A 19,500-nucleotide genomic window follows, 5' to 3' on the forward strand; every position below is an offset into this window, starting at 1 on the left:
ATCAGCTGAATTGAGATCCTGTTGATGCCAGTTTTCCCCTAACCCTCTCATTTAGCTGGTAGCCCTGTTGACTCAGGCTCCTTTTGGGATGGTGAGTGTTTAGTTCAGCAGTCAGAGAGACCCAATCACTGCTCATTACTATTAAAGAGGTGGCTCACCTTTAAGTTAACTGTTAGTATCTTGTAGAATGGAAAATTCTGAACAACTTTTCAATTGGTCTTCATTATGTTATATAGTTTGTGCATTATTCGTTGTCTTCTTGTAACACTCTTCAGCTCTCATATGGAGTTCACTTGACCCCACCTAAAAAAACAAAAGCTCTTATGTCTACTATTGAAAACGCATTGCCACGCGTGCTTTAGCGCAGGCGACTTTTTATTGTAGCCTATGGGAAAACACGCTGAGGCAGTTTGGGGAGATTGTAAACTATAGTAGTACTTATCTGTTATCTACTGTGTATCCTATGCTTGAATGGCTGCCCCCATGGCTACACAGCAGCTTGTTTATATAAACTATAGTAGTACTTATCTGTTATCTACTGTGTATCCTGTGCTTGAATGGCTGACCCCGTGGCTACACAGCAGCTTGTTTATATAAACTATAGTAGTACTTATCTGTTATCTACTGTGTATCCTGTGCTTGAATGGCTGCCCCCGTGGCTACATAGCAGCGAGTTTATATAAACTATAGTAGTACTTATCTGTTTTCTACTGTGTATCCTGTGCTTAAATGGCTGTCCTCATGGCTACACAGTAGCTTGTTTATATAAACTATAGTAGTACTTATCTGTTATCTACTGTGTATCCTGTGCTTGAATGGCTGCCCCCGTGGCTACATAGCAGCGAGTTTATATAAACTATAGTAGTACTTATCTGTTTTCTACTGTGTATCCTGTGCTTAAATGGCTGTCCTCATGGCTACACAGTAGCTTGTTTATATAAACTATAGTAGTACTTATCTGTTATCTACTGTGTATCCTTTGCTTGAATGGCTGCCCCCATGGCTACACAGCAGCTTGTTTATATAAACTATAGTAGTACGTATCTGTTATCTACTGTGTATCCTGTGCTTGAATGGCTACACAGCAGCTTGTTTATATAAACTATAGTAGTGTTTGTGAAGCTGTGCAGCATAACCGTACACGATATTTTCATTACTTTAATTCACTTTTTAATTTTTTGTTGCTACTGTTCCTTTGATGCTTGCCCATTGTCCTCTTGGGAGCACTGCCTCTCGGCCACCCTGCGCCTGCTCCTTGGTGTCTCAGTATCGCACTGCAGAACTGTCTCGGGCAGGAGTTTCTGTTGTAGAGACCAGTAAATGTGTCCAATGCAGGTTTTGCCAAGTGCAACCAAGCACCTTCATTGTAATTTCCTTTATTTCCATTCCCCCTCCTGCTTCCCAGGCTTTCAATTTCAAATTAAATTAAATGTACAAAACTGCCAGTATTTTCATTCCCTTTATCTTTTAGCCCTTTACTCCCTAAACTTTTTTTAGGGCAGGGATGTCTGACCTACTGCTGCTGTGATTATAGGTATTATCTATTTAGCGGACCATTGGAAGGGGGTCATATATAGGCCATATAGCCACAGAGTTGACCGCTGGTATTGGCCATATTGGTGCCTGAGGTGTAGTGGCCAGACAGGTGCCTGCAGCAATGCAGACAGACAAGTGGCAGTTACTGCAGCAGACGTGTTGTCTGGGGGTTGCTGCCCCACCTAAGCTTTTAATAATGGCCACAGGGCAGACTTAATGGCACTGCAGCAGTAGCTTGAACTGTGATAGTGCAGCGCTTCAGCTGTTTCTTGTCACTACAGCTTCAGCAGTAAATTAGCTGCCATATAGCTTGCTCCTAGCCAGATCATGCTGCTTAATCCAACTGTTCCTATTAATCATACGTGAACTTAATCAATGTAGCTCAGTTCAAGTTCTATTCTCACGGGGCATATATCTGCTGCTAATAAACCCTTCCGGATTATTTAATTCTCAGCCTTTAATCCTTTTAACCAACATTTAGTTCAATTAAATCCACATAAATTGCTCACCCAATATCCACGATGACCCGGGTGTATAACCCCAGGTCCCATGTTTCTGGGTTTGCAAATCCTTCAACCATGTATGATAGTTTTAAGGGAAAACACACTCCCCAAAGTGAACAAGTGGCCAGGGTGCATCGCCCCGAATCCCTATCCGAAGGTGAATTGCATTCAAGGACAAAAAGTCGGCAAGCACTCCGTATTCTACTCGTTGGATAAAACAAATTCGTTTATTTCAGCAGGTTAAAAACATCAAAAATCCTGACGTTTCATATCAAAGATACTTAGTCATAGGCCTTTGACTTTGTATCTTTGATACGAAACACGTCAGGATTTTTGATGTTTTTAACCTGCTGATTAAACGTATTTGTTTTATCCAAAGAGTGGAATACAGAGTACTTGCCAACTTTTTGTCCTTGAATGCGGTTCCTATTAATGTTCTTGAACAAGTGATGTGCCAAACAGTTGGTTCTCCACCAAAAATCTGAAATTCCCTGCCACCCTCAGGCGGTGTCCGGCAAGAGTTCTGTCAAAGGGTCTTGGCGCCTGAAAAGGGTGGAGCTTCCTAAAACAAGGGCAGGGGTTCTGTTAATTAAAGGCAAGGGCAAGCCAGTAAAGGGGTCCCGTATTACATTACGCTACAACCCTAGCCCTAGGGTAATAAGGTGTTGCCAAACTTGTTCCTGTGAAACCTTCTTCCCAATAGAAAAGAAACACATCTACTTGTTGTTATCACTTAAAGGAGAAGGAAAGGTACGAAAGCAGTTTATTGTCAATAGATTAGCCACAATAGTGCAAGCTATAACACTTTATTCTGTAGAATGTTTTACCATACCTGAGTAAACAGCTCTAGAAGCTCTCTCTGTTTGTTTAGGATGACAGCTGCCATATTAGCTTGGTGTGACATCACATCCGACCTGAGTTTCCCTGCTCACTCATAGCTCTGGGCTCAGATTACAGCAGGGAGGTGAGGAGGGAGAGAGAAGCAAACTGAGCATGCTCAAGCCCTAGCCCTGGAGGTTTAAGCTGAAATCAGGAAGTCTGATACAGAAGCCCATGTGTACACAATAGATGGAAAGAAATGCAGTGTTTGAGCAGCATTACTTTGATGGTTTGCTGGTGTATTTATATAGACCTTTGTGATAAAGCTTACTTAATTTTAGCCTTTCATTCTCCTTTAATGGTGCACTTCTAGGATCGCATCAAGTAGCCGATGCAATCACCAAAAAAAAAAATCAATCCTCCCAGATCGATATCTTGGGCAGATATTGATCGGGAAGACCTGTTGGAAGCCCCAAACACTGGCAAATAAGCTGCAAAATCGGTCTAAAGGACTGATATTTGCAGCTTTAATCTGCCCGGGTATGACAACATTTATACACATTTAAATGACCATTCTGTCAAGGCTGTTTCCATTACATTGTGTTAACCTATTACAGTGAATGTTCAGAGAGTCCACGACCTGAATGCCAAGAGAAACGGTGTGAAGATGCCCGGCGAGAGGAGAATGGAGAATGGGGTAGGTACATGTGAGAAGGAGGCCTACTTGTTCAGATTTATTGGAAGAAGAACACATCTCAATAATTTCCACTTTTTTCCCCCTTTGATTGAATTGCAATGCAGGTTAATGGCCCCAGGATGGACATGACTCTAGCAGAGCTGCAGGAGATGGCTGCCAGGCAGCAGCAGCAGATTGAAGCTCAGCAACGGATGTTGGCCACCAAGGTTTGTGTTTCTCAATGCAACCACAGTTGTTTACTTTAGTTCTGTTCATATTGTGCTTATGTCTAGCAAAAATCTGCAGTGACCAGCAGGGTTAATCTTGGGCCAAGTTAATATCCTTGATGTATGAATTGCCAAATGTGTACATTGTTGCCCCTCACCTGTGCATGTCACCTGGTTGGCCATAGTTCTGAAGTTGGATTGAACGGTCCGTACTAGATTTTGTATATCTCCAGCTCAGCTTGCAGGAGAGAATCATGTGTTTATCTGCTCTTGTGCACCGTTCACAGTTTCATAATTAATTCCTGATCACAGTAGGTGAGAATGGAGCCATCTGCTTTGGCCCACACTGCTTGTATAATATGTATAATACATGTGTTTATTCCCAGACCTGTATGGGTGGATTTTAGAGTAAAGGTGATCCTTTAGACACATTCAGAAGCTTATCTACCAGTGTACGGGCGCTTCAAACGAGTCTCCCCGATCGATATCTGGTCAAGCTATCGATCGGGAAGGTTTGATTTTTTTGGCGATCAAGGACTGCATTGGCTAGTTGATGCCCATTCTCCTCGTTGTCATCTGATTGTTTGGTCCTATGGCTGAACGTTCTGATTAACCCAATATCACATTGCTGTCGATGGATCTTATCGTGTATGGCCACCTTTACAGTTAGGTTTTAAAGTGAAAAATATGTTCTGCAGATCAAATGATAAGGGGGTCCAATAGCCCTATTTAGACCCTATCAGTCTATTGTGTTTCAATCCTCCGCCTAGGACGTGGGTTCTCACTGGGTGGCAGTGACATGCACTGGTGCTTCCTTTAAACTAAGGTTTCTTTCATTGGGAAGAACCAGCAGCTCCCCTGTGATTTCAGTGCAACAGTACTTTGGGCTGCAGCACTGTAAACTCTTGGAAGTACCACCAGCCGTGTTTTTGGAGTCTGAGACCTGGCTGGTTCCTAAACTCAAGAGGAAGGAAGTTAGTAGCCATCTTTGTGAATGAGAGCGGCTCAGAGTGCCAGTTGATGGAGAGATTCAGAATGTCAGTTTGATGGAGGAAAGTTGCAATAGATTGGACTGAATGTGTGATTGTATTATAATATGTAGGAGCAGAGGCTGATGTTTCTGAAGCAGCAAGACCAGAGGCAACAGCAAGCCAATGAGCAAGAGAAGCTAAAGAGGCTCAGGGATATTGCAGAGAACCAAGAGGCCAAGCTGAAGAAAGTGCGAGCCCTGAAGGGCCATGTAGAGCGGAAACGGATCAGTAATGGGAGACTGGGTAAGTATGTGGCTGCTGTTTAATTTCCCAAATGACTCGCCAATCAGAACCACAGTTCACACTTAACACTTTGTTTTCTGCCCCCCCCCCCCCCCAATACAGTGGAGGAAATTGAGCAGATGAGTAACCTGTTCCAGCAGAAGCAGAAGGATCTTACGACAGCCGTGTCCAAGGTGGAGGAGCTTAGCCGCCAACTGGAAATGTTAAAGAATGGCCGTATTGAAGGTTACCATGACAACCAGTCTGCCGTTTCTGAGCTCGATAGACTGTATAAAGAGCTTCAGGTACCCAGGGAAAACTATTTTTGTGCACATGTTTCATTGTGTTGGGGGGACTCTCGCATGAATCCATTGCGGGTTTATCTTACTGGCTGCTAAACTATACAGCGGGGAAAATAAGTACTGAACATGTCAGGTTTTTCTCAGTAAATTTCTGCAACAATAAGGTTAGAACTCCACAGGCGATTTTACCAGCGAAACCTTCCGTTCCGACGTGATGAGACTAATCTCAGGCGTTACGTCAGATGTGCCGAATCTAATGTAAGTAATACAAATGTCGCACATTGAAGCTGATTGCAGCTGGCACGACACGACTGTCAGATGCGAATGCTGAATGTTGCGTCTTCATCCGACAGTCGTGTCGGATTCAATCAGCTTCTATGTGCGACATTTGTATTACTTACATTAGATTCCGTATCCGATGTGCCGCCTGCGATTAGTCTCATCGCATCGGAACGGAAGGTTTCGCAGGTAATATCTCCCGTGGAGTCCTACACTAAGGCTGTGAAATTCTTGAAAGAGTTCTGTGCTTTTACCCATCGTGAGATGCTTCTTGTGTGATACCTTGGTAATGAGAAACCTTTTTATAGGCCATCAAGTATTACTAAACCAGTCGATATTAATTTGCACAGGATTGCTTTCAGGCAGATTTCAGCAGGTTTCTTGACTTTCCATACATTTTTTTGCACCTCCTTTTCTTCATGTGTTCAATTCAGTCTCTAAGTCTGAGTTAGTCAGTGACTTGAAGGGGGGCCACATGGGACATAACTGTTCAGTGAGTTTGCAATTGATCCTCAGCATTCAGCTCAGATTCAAAAGCAACAGATATGATCCATTTGCCCCCCCCCCTCAAGTCACTGATTGGTTACTGCCTGGTAACCAATCAGGGGAAACCAAGAGAGCTGAAAAGCAGTGTTCTGGCTATTATGTTACACATCCAGTCACTCCAGCCTTTATAAATTACATTTTTGGCTAACTAACTATATTGGATACATGTTTTATTTTTCTATTTACCGAGTTTTTATATTGAACACATCTTTTAACTTCCTCCTTTAATATGACACAACTAACATGACTGAGTTGCCGAGCTGCAAGTCTGCTGTCATATAGAATTATAGCTGCTTTTCTGTGAGCAGCGTAGTTTTCCCAGTGTATTGTGGGTAAGGCCTGGTCCTAGCACAGGCCCTTTATATAGAGGAAGTTCTGGATGAGAACTCCTTGCATGAGAAACCTCCCAGTGTTCTCTGTAATGCAGGAATAAATAGTGCCTGTGTGTGAGTAGGTGCCGAGAGCCCAGATTAGCATGCAGAGCTTTGGCTGCTTCGGCAATCAAATCATTCTTGTTTCCCCCAGCTGAGGAACAAGCTGAATCAGGAGCAGAATGCCAAGCTGCAGCAGCACAGGGACAATCTGAACAAGCGCAACGCTGAGGTGGCAACCATGGACAGACGCGTGAATGAGCTGCGCGAGCGCCTGTGGAAGAAGAAGGTGGCCCTGCAACAAAAGGAGAACGTACCAGTAAGTGCAACTACTCCAGCTGACGGGCTTACTATGAGGAGCGGCTGCTTTAGAGTGACCTGTACATCGTGTGGAGATCTACAAAAAAAATATTTACAGCTTTGTAGCTGCTGTTCAACTGCAACTTTTAGTGGGACTGATTTTCTAGCCTTTTAGAGATTTGCTTACTGGCAGGCTGGCCGCAATGCCAAGTGCAATGGTGTGTTCAGTCTGCCACAGGTTTTAATACCCCCTCCCCAGCAGCAGGGGCAGCTCACTAGGTTTTTGCAAAGGCTGTACAGTCTGATAGAATCAAATTAGGTCAGCATATGTAGGCTAAAGGATGTACTAAGCACAATTCAGCAGGAACAGCCTCCTACGTTTGCTCACAGTCTGTACAGAGAGATCCCATAAAACTATGACAGCATAGATATTCCCCTGTACTAAGCACAATTCAGCAGGAACAGACCCCTGAGTTTGCTCACAGTCTGTACAGAGAGATCCCATAAAACTATGGCCGCATAGGTATTCCCTGTACTAAGCACAATTCAGCAGGAACAGTCCCCTGAGTTTGCTCATAGCCTGTACAGAGATATATCATTAAACGATTGTGAAATAGGTAAAAATTTCATTCTGGAGGAACAACTGCGTTTGATTCATATTGATATAGATATATACTGGTAAATAACAGCATAGTGTTGCTCTGTTCCTACATTATCTTACTGCTATTTGCTGTATTTCAGCTTGATAAACTTTTTGGATTATGGGTTTTGCTCTGCCCCCTTGCACTGCTTTTATGCATATATTTTTTATTTTTTTTGCTGGGTTTTTTTTGTTTTGCATTTCTTTTCCTTTTATTGCATTTTTGTGTTGAAAAGCTTGCAACCTTTTTTAATTTAGATTTCTCCTGATGGGAATCTACCTCAGCAGGTAGCGAGTACTCCCAGCAGAGTAGCTGCAGTGGGCCCTTACATTCTGTCGGCCACCATGCCGAGGGGCCCCTCTTCCAGGCCGGAGCTGGTTGTTAAGCCAGCGTTCCCTGAAGGGACCAGCACTACACAAGTACCTGATGTGCCACTGAAATCCCAAACCCTGCCCAACATGAAGACTGCATCCCAGGGCAAAAACTCACAGGGTAGGTATTCTGTTCCTTTCTTACTTCTCTACTGGTCTGTCATTCAGTCCACTGCCTGGCTGCTAGGGGTCCTAGCTAAGTGTTTCCAAATGCTAACAAACCCCCAGAACAAACCCCACAAGGGTATCGTCCCACAGGGAGCCTAGGGAAGGCAGCGTATGATACACACAGGGAGCATAGGGCAGGCAGAGTATGGCACACACAGGGAACAAGGCAGCATATGATACACACAAGGAGCATAGGGAAGGAAGCGTATGATACACACAGGGAGCATAGGGAAGGCAGAATACAGCAGGAGACCAGGAAATGTATCTATAGTTTACCTTAAGATGAACTGTTCATACTGTGCTATATACAGTGAAACAACACTGGTGCCCCTCCAACAGTTTATCTGATGTGTAAACAGCTGAACAAAATGGGCACTTTCAGTCGGGTCTGAGGTGTGACCAATAGATGTTACAAGTGTGAACAATGGAGGGAGAACTTGTGAATGATACAGGGTATTGTAGTCTGAATTTGAGGTGTAAACAATGCAGGGACCAGTTAATCTCGGTACTGATACTGTTTAAAGCTTTTTTTTTTTCTTTCTGCTGTAACATAATATCTCGTAAAATATGTATGTCAATATGTTGCCTTACTGGTTGTTCAAACGATACTAAATGTATTCCTGTCCCCTCTTGGCTTCAGTTGGCTGTGGCAATCTTTATATAATTCATTAGCGGGAACATTAGTAGTGTTCATAGGAAGAGGGTGAGTTTCGTGTTTGGAAACAACAGATTAAAGTAACCCATGTATATTAGTGGTGTGCAGACAGAGAAATTCAACCCGCACCGCCCTTTCACCTCTATTTATAGACCCCTGCCCCGCAGTGATGTCACAAAAGGGGCAGGGGCTCACAAATAGTGTAGGACTCGAGAATGTGGAGCAGACAGGCGCCGGCACATGGGTGTTTATAGCAGCTGGTCAACACTACAGCGAGAGTTAGACCAAGCGCTGGCAATTTTTTTTGTGTTTTGTATGCAAATCTATAAATTTAGGTCCCGGCAGTGCTAGGTCATGCCCGAAACCGACCCGCGGGTCTTGCACATCATTATTGCATATAATACTCACAAAACTCATGACCGGATACAGTGCCAATTCCATATATAATAACCCAGAACACATGGCAAGATGAATATAATGTCAATTCCAGGTGCTGCCATGTACCATCTTTTACTGCAAACTTGTAAATCCTTATTGGGATGAACTGGCACAATATTATGAAGAAATAAAACCATTACGAAGGAAAAATGAAGGAAATGCGATTTAGCAAAGCTTAACCTACACAAGCCTTCGCTAAAATCCCCTTTGGTGCTGCCCCTCTTGGCACTTGCCTTATAAACTCATACATTTGTATATGAACCCTTTCATTTCACTTCTTGTGAAGAAGCCGCTTCATTGTGATCCCAACTGCTGCTGGTTGTACCACCTAAGGGCAAACACGTTCTCTTCACTCTGAAGCAAACAAATGTTTTTTGGTTTTAATGTGGAACGTAGCTAGATATGTGCTCATTTAAGTCTTCGCTGCATTACGGATAGACGGCTTTTTGTAATGTTTCTCTCTTTTACATTAACCAGGTGGGTACAGTATCAAACAGCAGCCAGTGGGCACTAATTGGAGTGATGCAAATGGTAATATCCAAGGCTCTCTCAGCAGTGCTGGACAGGGTAAGTGTGCAGGTTCTGAATGTCTTTTGCAAAGACCTATATGGCGGTTGATTGAGGGCAGCACTAGGAAAAATCCAGCATTAAGGTATTTCTATTCATTGATTTTCTGAATTTATTTCCAGCTGGGAGTGCGGAGAAAGATAAGAAGAGCCGGCCATGTTCAATGTTTGATTCAGTCGAGCCTCCTCCTGGGCCTCCAAATTTTGGAACACTGCGCAAGAATCAAAGTAGCGAGGATCTTCTGAGAGACCCACAGGTATCCTGGGAAATGCAGATCCTGCTTATTGAATGGGTGAAACTTATAACGTGATTGTAGTTGTAATTACCCCTTTGTTAATGAAACATTGTTTCCTTGCTTTTCAGGCTCTCACAAAAGGAGTGACAAAAGTACCCCCACCTGTACCATCTAAACCAAAACAAATCAGCCTCACTCAATATGGCCCTCCCCCCCAGCCCCCTGTAATTGAACCTAAGTCTGATGCCAGTTCACAGAAATCTCCTGCTTCACTACAAGGAAACAAGCAAAGAGCAGCCCAGCAAGCAAGAGTTCCTGTCCCTATAAACCCAGAGTCTGTTCCCACACCTAAAGTGGATAACCCACCAGCTGTAGCAGTACGGCCTTTTACCCCCCAGCCTGCTAAGGAGCCCCCTCCTCCACCCTTCCGCAAGCCCAAGACAGTCGCAGCAAGCTCCATTTACTCCATGTACACACAGCAACAAACACCCGGAAAGAATTACACTGTGCAAGGCGCCCTCACCCGATCTCAGACGCGACAACCCTTCTCTAGCGGTACAGTATTACTTTTCTTAATTGGCAGATTATAAACGCTATATATAAGACACAGGCAGCTTTCAGTATGTTTGCTGTTAACTGATTTTAAACTGGTTGGTGGGAATCAAATCCTGCTTTATGGCTGAGATTCTAGCTATCTATATAACAGAGCATTCTGTCCCAGTGGCTGCACAGATCCTATCTGATCCCCATTGTAAGCAGCAGTCCTGTCCTGCTTTATGGCTGAGATTCTAGCTATCTGTATAACAGAGCATTCTGTCCCAGTGGCTGCACAGATCTTATCTGATCCCCATTGTAAGCAGCAGTCCTGTCCTGCTTTATGGCAGCTGAGATTCTAGCTATCTGTATAACAGAACATTCTGTCCCAGTGGCTGCACAGATCCTATCTGATCCCCATTGTAAGCAGCAGTCCTTTCCTGCTTTATGGCTTAGATTCTAGCTATCTATATAACAAAGAATTCTGTCCTAGTAGTTGCACAGATCCTATTTAATACCCATTGTAAGCAGCAGTCTTGCCCTGCTTTATGGCTGAGATTCTAACTATCAGTATAACAAAGCAGTAAGCAGCAGTCCTGCCCTGCATTATGGCTGAGATTCTAGCTATCTGTATAACAGAGCATTCTGACCCAGTGGCTGCACAGATCCTATTTAATACCCACTGTAAGGAGCAGTCCTGCCCTGCTTTATGGCTGAGATTCAAGCTATCTCTAAAAGATAAGATTCCCCACTTTTGTGGTGTGAATAATCTGTCTGCACCTCATTACCTACATCACAGCATGGCTACATGGAAGTGCTCTGAAATAGAAATATTTTTAAAAAAGAGACATTTTGGGGTGAACATATTGCTTTGTTTGCCTTGTGTATATCTCTGGCATTAGTATAGAAATAATAAATCCACCGATTTCTTTGATTTTAGTGTATGGCAAACCAGTGCTTAATGGATCCCAGAGCCAACAGACAATGAACCAATCAGCAGACGGCACTTGTGTAGATGGGCAAGTTAAATCAAACAGCCCTGAGCCAGATGGTGATACTCCAGTGACTGTCCAGGAGAGCCAAGAGACTGAAAGAATTCCTCGCCCTCTTAGCCCTACCAAACTCTTGCCATTCCTGTCCAATCCCTACCGGAACCAGAGCGATGCTGACTTGGAGGCATTAAGAAAGAAACTTTATAATGCGCCCAGACCACTAAAGAAGAGGAGCTCTATCACAGAACCCGAGGGCCCCAATGGACCAAACATTCAGAAGCTTTTGTACCAGAGGACTACTCTGGCTGCCATGGAGACGATATCTGCCCCTAAGCAAAGCCCTGTGGCCTCCATCTCTGAGAATTCTGGGGAGGGGCTAGAGGTCCATGTGACTGCAGACCAGGAAGCAGAATCTCAGGAGGAAAGTGCTTCTTCGCTACAGGTTCTTGAACCTGAAACAAGAGAACCAATTGTGGTTCCTGAAGAAATCGAATTGTTGTCGCCGGTGCTGGGTCCTGACTATGTGCCTGAGGGGAGACCTGAGGATATTCTTCCTCTTCCACCTCCTCCTGAAGAACTGAATGTGGTTACATCCCAGCCCCCTGACACAATCATAGAGGAGTACCCCCCATATCCTCCTCCTCCTTATCCCACCTCTGGGGAACGGGACAGTCTGGTTGAAGATCCATCTAACTTGCGACCTCCAGAGATCACTGGTCAATTCTCTCTTCCTCCTGTAAGTATTATTTGAGGCTTAATTAGGCTTTATTAAAGAACACTGCGATTTTTTAATGATCAGTTATGCCTTGATTCCTGTAGTTACTGGCTAGCAAGGGATGCTGGGATTCGCTTTGCAGTAGGAAAACCACTAGTTTTGTATATTGTTCTCTCCGCTTAAAGAATCGTTAGGTTCTAATGTACAATTGTACTACACCCCATGTATTCTTGAAGTTGAAACCACAGTAAATTTAGCCTTTTATTCTGCCTTTATTGTAGCTGATGATACAGGACTTAGTGTTAATAATTTTCCAGCATGCAGTGATTTCTATTCTGCCATGTAATTAAATACTGAGCTAATTGCTAATCAGCCTGGAGCACCCCACAACCCATGTTGTAAGTCATCAGAAAACATAAGGGACACTGGGGCTTCTTCAGAGACACAGATCTTCATTAAAGGAATGTGGTGGCCTTGGCCTTGTGCAGAAATATATAAAATTACTTGCAGCATTTATTGCCTAAATGTTTGAGTTTTAAGGGCGGTGACACACACTAAGATTCCGGGGAGATTAGTCGCCCATTGACAAATCGCCTCTTCTTTGGGCGACTAATCTCCCCAAAAAGCCTTCCCACCAGCTACAATATAAATCACCGGTGGGATGGCACTTGGATCGCTTCATTTTCTGGAGTTGTCCGAAGTCCCTCGTTAGACAACTTTGGACAAAGTGCTCAGAGTGCCGGCGATTTCCATTCTTGCTGGCGCGGAAGGCTTTTGAGGGAAATTAGTCGCCCGAAGAAGAAGAGATTTGTAGCTGGGCGTCTAATCTACCCCGAATCTTAATGTGTGTCACCACCCTTAAATCTATGAAAGTGGATTGTAGTACTGAGTGTCTGTTCCTGGGTTCTAATTAATGAACATGTAATTTTGATATAGGAAGGCTGGGTTATATTCGTGTACAAAGAACCAACCATGTGTGCACAGTGTATTTTGCATTCAAAGGGCTTTACTTATGTCACAAAGTCTGTGTGCCAACCCCGGTTTGTACTTACACAGCATGGAATGTGGTCATTTTAATCGTTTTTCTTCTCCCAGGGTAAAAGGACGAACCTGAGGAAGAATGGATCTGAGCGCATCAGCCATGGAATGAGAGTGAAATTCAACCCACTGGCTTTGCTCCTGGATTCCTCTTTAGAAGGGGAATTTGACCTTGTACAGAGAATAATCTATGAGGTAAGGTGCCATCAGGGGAGCTCTCTCTCATCTTTCCAAGTACCTACTCTTATTCCCACACAGTGTTTGGCACACCTCTCCCACTTAGATTAAACTGATCAAGGATCCTGACCCTGGCATCTGGCTCACTTGTATAACTGACAGCAAGCCAAGCTGGGCAGGGTTCTGTATGTTTGTGTAGCTGATGAGATGTCAGAATGTAAGATGCACTTTGTGTCTTTATATCTTGGTAAATAATTGCTTTTCCATTCGGCTCTCAGGTTGAGGATCCCAGCCAGCCTAATGATGAAGGCATCACGGCCCTGCATAACGCAGTGTGTGCCGGTCACACTGAGATTGTGAAGTTCTTGGTGCAGTTTGGGGTGAATGTAAATGCAGCAGACAGCGATGGCTGGTAAGTGGCAAACACTCTTGTCCTCAGATTCTTAGAAATCAATTTCTCATCATCTCATCTGTGATGTCCATATTTTGCCTCTCCTACAGGACCCCATTACACTGCGCAGCGTCGTGCAACAACGTGCAAGTGTGCAAGTTCCTGGTAGAGTCTGGAGCAGCTGTGTTTGCTACAACGTACAGTGATCGACAGACTGCCGCAGACAAGTGCGAGGAGATGGAGGAGGGCTACAGCCAGTGCTCCCAGTTTCTCTATGGTAGGTGGGAGATAATGTTACAGAGGGTAAAAAATGGAGGGTTACAGTGAATGCTCCCAGTTTTCTATGGTGTTACTGAGATCCAGTGTTTCAGTGGTAGAGATTGAGGAGGACTACATGAAGCCTTCCCATTATATCTATGGTTGGTGTATGTTACAAGGATATAGATGGTCAGCCTTTGCTCCTAGTTTGTCTAAAGCAGTTCTGAGATATATTCGGGAAGAGATGGAGGAGGACTACAATTGGTGTGCGATAAAATGTTAGGAGAGAGCTAGAGAGATGGTCAGCCTTTTCTCCTAGTTTCTCTATAGCACTTCTGAGATATATTAGGGAAGAGATGGAGGAGGACTACATGACTGGTGCGTGATAAAATGTTAGAAAAGAGAGAGAGAGAGAAGGTCAGCCTTTGCTCCTAGTGTGTCTATAGTATGTATGAGATACAGTGTTACAGCGGGAAGATACCTTCCTGAAATTGTACAATTGCACCTTCCCCAGTAAACATTGTTAGCCCGTGCCCTGTAGCAGAAACTCTCTAAATATTCTGTGCTTGAGTTAAATGGGAAGACTTCCCACTTCCATGTAGAAAATGTCTGTATCTGTCTGATAGTGTCACCTTTGTTACTGTACTTACATCATTATCACCTGCAATTGTAGTGCTGCCATACAGCTTGCAGACATTATTTTTCACTGCTGTTTCTTTAAAGGAGAAGGAAAGGCTAAAATTAAGTACGTTTTATCAGAAACGTCTATATAAATACACCAGTAAACCCTCAACGTAATGAGTCCTCTGTCAAAAGAAACACAGGATTTCTTTCCTTCTATTGTGTATTCATGGGCTTCTGTATTAGACTTCCTGTTTTCAGCTTAAACCTCCAGGGCTAAGGCTTGAGCATGCTCAGTTTGCTCCCCTTTCCCCCCTCCCTGCTGTAATCTGATCCCAGAGCTATGAGTGAGCAGGGAGAGACAGGGAAGTGATGTCACACCAAGCTAATATGGCAGCTGCTATCCTAAACAAACAGATCGCTTCTAGAGCTTTTTACTCAGGTATGGTAAAGCATTCTACAGAATAAATATAGTGTTATAACTTGCACCATTGTGGTTAATCCATTGGCAATAAACTGCTTCGGTAGCTTTCCTTCTCCTTTGATTAAACACTGCCATGTTGCCATCAGTGGCGTCTGCTTTGTTCATCTCAGTGCTTTGGTTCTGTGACGTTTCCTTGTGAATTGTTTTGTTCTTGCACCAATCGTTCACATTGGTGAAATGAAGGGTTTTGATTGGGTGGCTGGTAGTGTTACTATAAATTCTTGCATCTATAGCACATTATATATTCCCTACATATGCAGCAAAAAATGACACTGGGTTGGGATTTATTCTGAGAATCTCAAGTGCTGATAAGATGCTCCTTTTTCTTTGGTCTGGCAGCAGCCCCAGAAACACACAGCGAACTCGGTGCCCTCTGAAGATGGAGACCACATTCCTGAGCTTCTTTTTTTAATTTAAACGGCACGAGTCAAACAAAACAAAATTGCATAATTCTTAAAGGTCCAGTGAAGTTCTTGATGTAAAGAGCCTCACAGTTGTGAATTGTCTCTGAAAGTGAATAATGCTATTGACATTTCCCCTTTAATTAGCATGTTTGTTTGTTTGTTTCCCAGCTAGTGCCTGTTGGGCATTTCAGGGCAATTGTTGTTCCTGTGTTTGTGCCAGAAGCTGCAGGCAGTTGTCACTGAGAGTTCCTGGAATCTGGCCACACTGGGAGTTGTTGTGGTTTTCCCTCTTTGGCTTTAGGCTGTAAAATGATCAACTAAAGATTCCCTGCCAGATGCTCACGGTTAAGATTCAAAGGGGATTTAATCCCGAAAACTGAAATTGCATAATTTTTGAGTGGCGTTGGGCAGCCAGCAGCCCCTGCAAGATGTTACACTAAAACGTATTAACCGCCGACTGCTCTTATTGAATTTCCCAGGGTCTGTATAGTAACACTTGTCTTGTATTTCTCAGGTGTCCAGGAAAAGATGGGCATTATGAACCGGGGGGTGATCTATACCCTTTGGGACTATGAAGCAGAGAATGACGATGAGATAACGATGAAGGAAGGAGACTGTATGACCATCCTGCGCAGGGAAGATGAAGATGAGACCGAGTGGTGGTGGGCCCGGTTAAATGACAAGGAGGGATATGTCTCCCGCAACTTGCTTGGGGTATGTGTAACCAATGTGTTTATCACAGTGTAGCTTGTGCCATATTCCCCTACATGTGTCATTTTATATTCAGTTTAAACATGAACAGCATAATCTGCCCAACTCCCAGTGGCTGACCTACAGTAACATAAGTGCAGCGTTGCAAGCACAGAACCAAGCTAAAAGTGTTGTAGTGGAAGCCTCACAAATAGCTTTGGTGGTAAAAGGAGAAAAACAAAAGGGGCTGATGTCCAGGGTGTATAAACTTATCATAGCAAAGCAGAGTGGTATGGAAGCTCCCAAGTCTCGCTCAAAATGGGAAGCAGATTTTCCACAGACGAGGGATGCTCAATGGAAACAAGCTCTTAAGGTTCCCTTAAATAATAAGAATAATTTGATCCAACTGTATATAATCCAGAGGGCCTACTATACTAAAGGAAGGCTGCATAAAATGGATCCAAACATCTCCCCCAACTGTAATCGTTGTAAAAGTGTACCTGGTTCCCTGATACACACACTAGAGTCCTGCAGCGTGTCGGGTACCCTCGGATTACCCGCAAAATCCTGCTGTACCCTGCGGGTTGAAGTTCCAGCTGCGGGTATAGACGTGGGTCGGCGGGTTTGCAGGTCGGCCGGGGGTCTTATCAATAGTGATTTTCACTCTTTTTTTCTGACCACGTCTACTTCCGATGATGTCACTTCCGGTTTACAATGACAGCACTTCCTGATTCTTGATGGTCAGGGGTCCGGGTTGTGGATAAGGTACTTGCGGGTCGGGGTCAGGTAGCAGGTCCAAGCGGGTAAGAATGCGGGTCCGGGTTGCGAATTGCAGGTTGCGGGTACGGTTTCCAAAAAATGGACCCGTGCAGGACTCGAACACACTGTGGGAGAGTAAGAGGCTGGAAAACTTTTGGTCTAAAGTCCTATCGACCCGTTCAGTACAACTAGGTTGCCTAATTCCTAAAGATCCAATGCTATGCCTGTTGGGAATAACCACCTCAGTATCATTACCAAGGGTGGACAGACAATTCGGAAAGTGACACCCCCCCCCACGCATAGCCAATGGCATAAAGCGGTGTGTAAAATTGAGAAAACCATATACACTAAAAAAGGTAACCGAAAAAACTTCCTGAAAATATGGAATAAATGGTGTCATGCATTGGGCAACCCCCCTTGATCATACCACTGAAGATGGTGTACAAGCTGTAACATGGATTTTCCCTGTGTATACACTGTATGTAATCGCACAATTAATTTATTGACATTCTGACTTTTTTCAATAAAAACCTTCCTGAGTAAAAAACAAACAAACCATGAACAGAGCTCAAAGCTTTACAGGAATATTGCAGCAGGCTAACCCAGCATTTTATTTCTATGTACTTTGCACTATTTCCTCTGTTAAGCAGATGCTACAGTTGCTATAACACTAATAATATATATTCTATATATTTTATATTTCTTTTCTTCTTCTTTTTTTTTCTTTAGCTGTACCCAAGGATCAAGCCAAGGCAAAGATCTCTGGCGTAAAGATCCTGCATATGAAGTATTAAACATATCACGGAAGAAACTAGGTCTAATAATTTCACAAGATCTTCAGATCCGATTCACTTGAAAGTAACCGCATCTTTTCCATATGAAGGATTTTGATTGGTGTTGTAGAACAGAGGACGTTTTATACCTGCAAGCAGAGTGTAGCCTCCATATAGATTCATTTGCAAACAGCTAAAGGATCTCTGAACCTGAACAGATGAGGTGGCACCCTTAACTTTAACCCTTGTGGTTTATTCAAGACACTTTATACGTCCATTGTGGACACCAGACTGATCACTAACACCATTCTCAGTCTATTTTTTGTAGTTCTTTGTCTCTGGTTGCCAATGTTTTTGCTGCATCCTACGAAGAGAAGTCATTGGCTAAAGTGGATTTCTTAGGACATTAATGGGCTTACTAATTGATCCATCAAAATCTATTTCCTTATTTTGTTTTTTTTTTTTTCTCCTCCACTAACATGAAGCGTAGCCTTTATCAGCATTACCGTGTAGATTTAGGAATTTGCAATCCTAATATTTTACTTAAACATCATATTTATTTTATTACTTTCATTTAATTAGTGAATGTATCATTTGTAGGGTGGGAAAAAATAAATACAGCAAATGTTTCTATCTGGTCACTTTTATTTCTTTGATCTGACGCAGCAGTTTGTAGAGAGTTTGAATCTATTCGCTCAGGATTCACATCTTACACCAATGTTTCTGTATTCAGTAGCTGTGACCTTTTTATAACCATCACCCTGCTAAAGTTCCAGGGGTACCCTGAGCACAATTGAGTACTCACCCCAAATCTCACCCTAACACAACATAACATGATATATAGAAACATTGGGGTAACAGTCACCCTGATATAGTTCCAGGGGTACCCAGGGTACAAATAAGCACTCACCCCAAATCTCCCCTAACTGGCCTTCAGGCTGGGCCCCTTTAGCTCATAACAAGGTTACAGATATATAGAAACATTGGGGTAACAGTCACCCTGCTATAGTTCCAGGGGTACCCAGGGCACAAATAAGTACTCACCCCAAATCTCACCGTAACTGGCCTTCAGACTGGGCCCCCTTAGCTCATAACAAGGTTACAGATATATAGAAACATTGGGGTAACAGTCACCCTGCTATAGTTCCAGGGGTACCCAGGGTACAAATAAGCACTCACCCCAAATCTCCCCCTAACTGACCTTCAGGCTGGGCTCCCTTAGCTCATAACAAGGTTACAGATATATAGAAAAATTGGGGTAACAGTCACCCTACTATAGTTCCAGGGGTACCCAGGGTACAAATAAGCACTCGCCCCAAATCTCACCCTAACTGACCTTCAGGCTGGGCCCCCTTAGCTCATAACAAGGTTACAGATATATAGAAACATTGGGGTAACAGTCACCCTGCTATAGTTCCAGGGGTACCCAGGGCACAAATAAGCACTCACCCCAAATCTCCCTAAAATACATATTCGATACTAGCACATTATGAAGCATATGTTATACATTGTTACGGAAGTGGAATTACACAGGGAAAAAAAGATTTCCATTTTTATCAGACACTAATTAATAAACAAAAAAGTAATGCACCTGCTGTACTGGGAGGGCAGTGAAATAATGAGCCCCGGATGACTATCCCAAGAACCCATTTTTTTGTCTTAGAGCCAGTAACACCTTTCCTAACACACCCCACTCCCCATTTAGAGAACATATCCCAGTATCCTCAGTCAGGGTCACGCTGGCCAACTGGGAGGCTCCAATGCACCTGACCCACTA

At 43.5% G+C, this 19,500-nt stretch overlaps 1 protein-coding gene across 2 annotated transcripts in view; it reads left to right on the plus strand.

Annotated features, from left to right (window-relative positions):
• tp53bp2.S (tumor protein p53 binding protein 2 S homeolog) overlaps positions 1-18,352 on the plus strand; it is a 33,984-nt gene extending 15,632 nt beyond the window's left edge. Inside the window, exons 4-18 of one of the 2 annotated variants that reach the window (XM_018264955.2) lie at positions 3,476-3,555; positions 3,660-3,761; positions 4,864-5,035; positions 5,138-5,319; positions 6,667-6,831; positions 7,711-7,945; positions 9,563-9,652; positions 9,775-9,908; positions 10,016-10,442; positions 11,362-12,149; positions 13,224-13,361; positions 13,622-13,755; positions 13,845-14,011; positions 16,016-16,215; positions 17,680-18,352. In XM_018264955.2, coding sequence (XP_018120444.1) covers positions 3,476-3,555; positions 3,660-3,761; positions 4,864-5,035; positions 5,138-5,319; positions 6,667-6,831; positions 7,711-7,945; positions 9,563-9,652; positions 9,775-9,908; positions 10,016-10,442; positions 11,362-12,149; positions 13,224-13,361; positions 13,622-13,755; positions 13,845-14,011; positions 16,016-16,215; positions 17,680-17,721 — 3,056 coding nt within the window. In that variant the 3' untranslated portion in view covers positions 17,722-18,352. The remainder of the gene's footprint in view (positions 1-3,475; positions 3,556-3,659; positions 3,762-4,863; positions 5,036-5,137; positions 5,320-6,666; positions 6,832-7,710; positions 7,946-9,562; positions 9,653-9,774; positions 9,909-10,015; positions 10,443-11,361; positions 12,150-13,223; positions 13,362-13,621; positions 13,756-13,844; positions 14,012-16,015; positions 16,216-17,679) is intronic. The other variant, XM_018264956.2, reaches the window with a different exon arrangement.
• The last annotated feature ends 1,148 nt before the right edge of the window (positions 18,353-19,500 follow it).

Source organism: Xenopus laevis, chromosome 5S (assembly GCF_017654675.1).
Source record: "Xenopus laevis strain J_2021 chromosome 5S, Xenopus_laevis_v10.1, whole genome shotgun sequence".
NCBI classification, from domain to species: Eukaryota; Metazoa; Chordata; class Amphibia; order Anura; family Pipidae; genus Xenopus; species Xenopus laevis.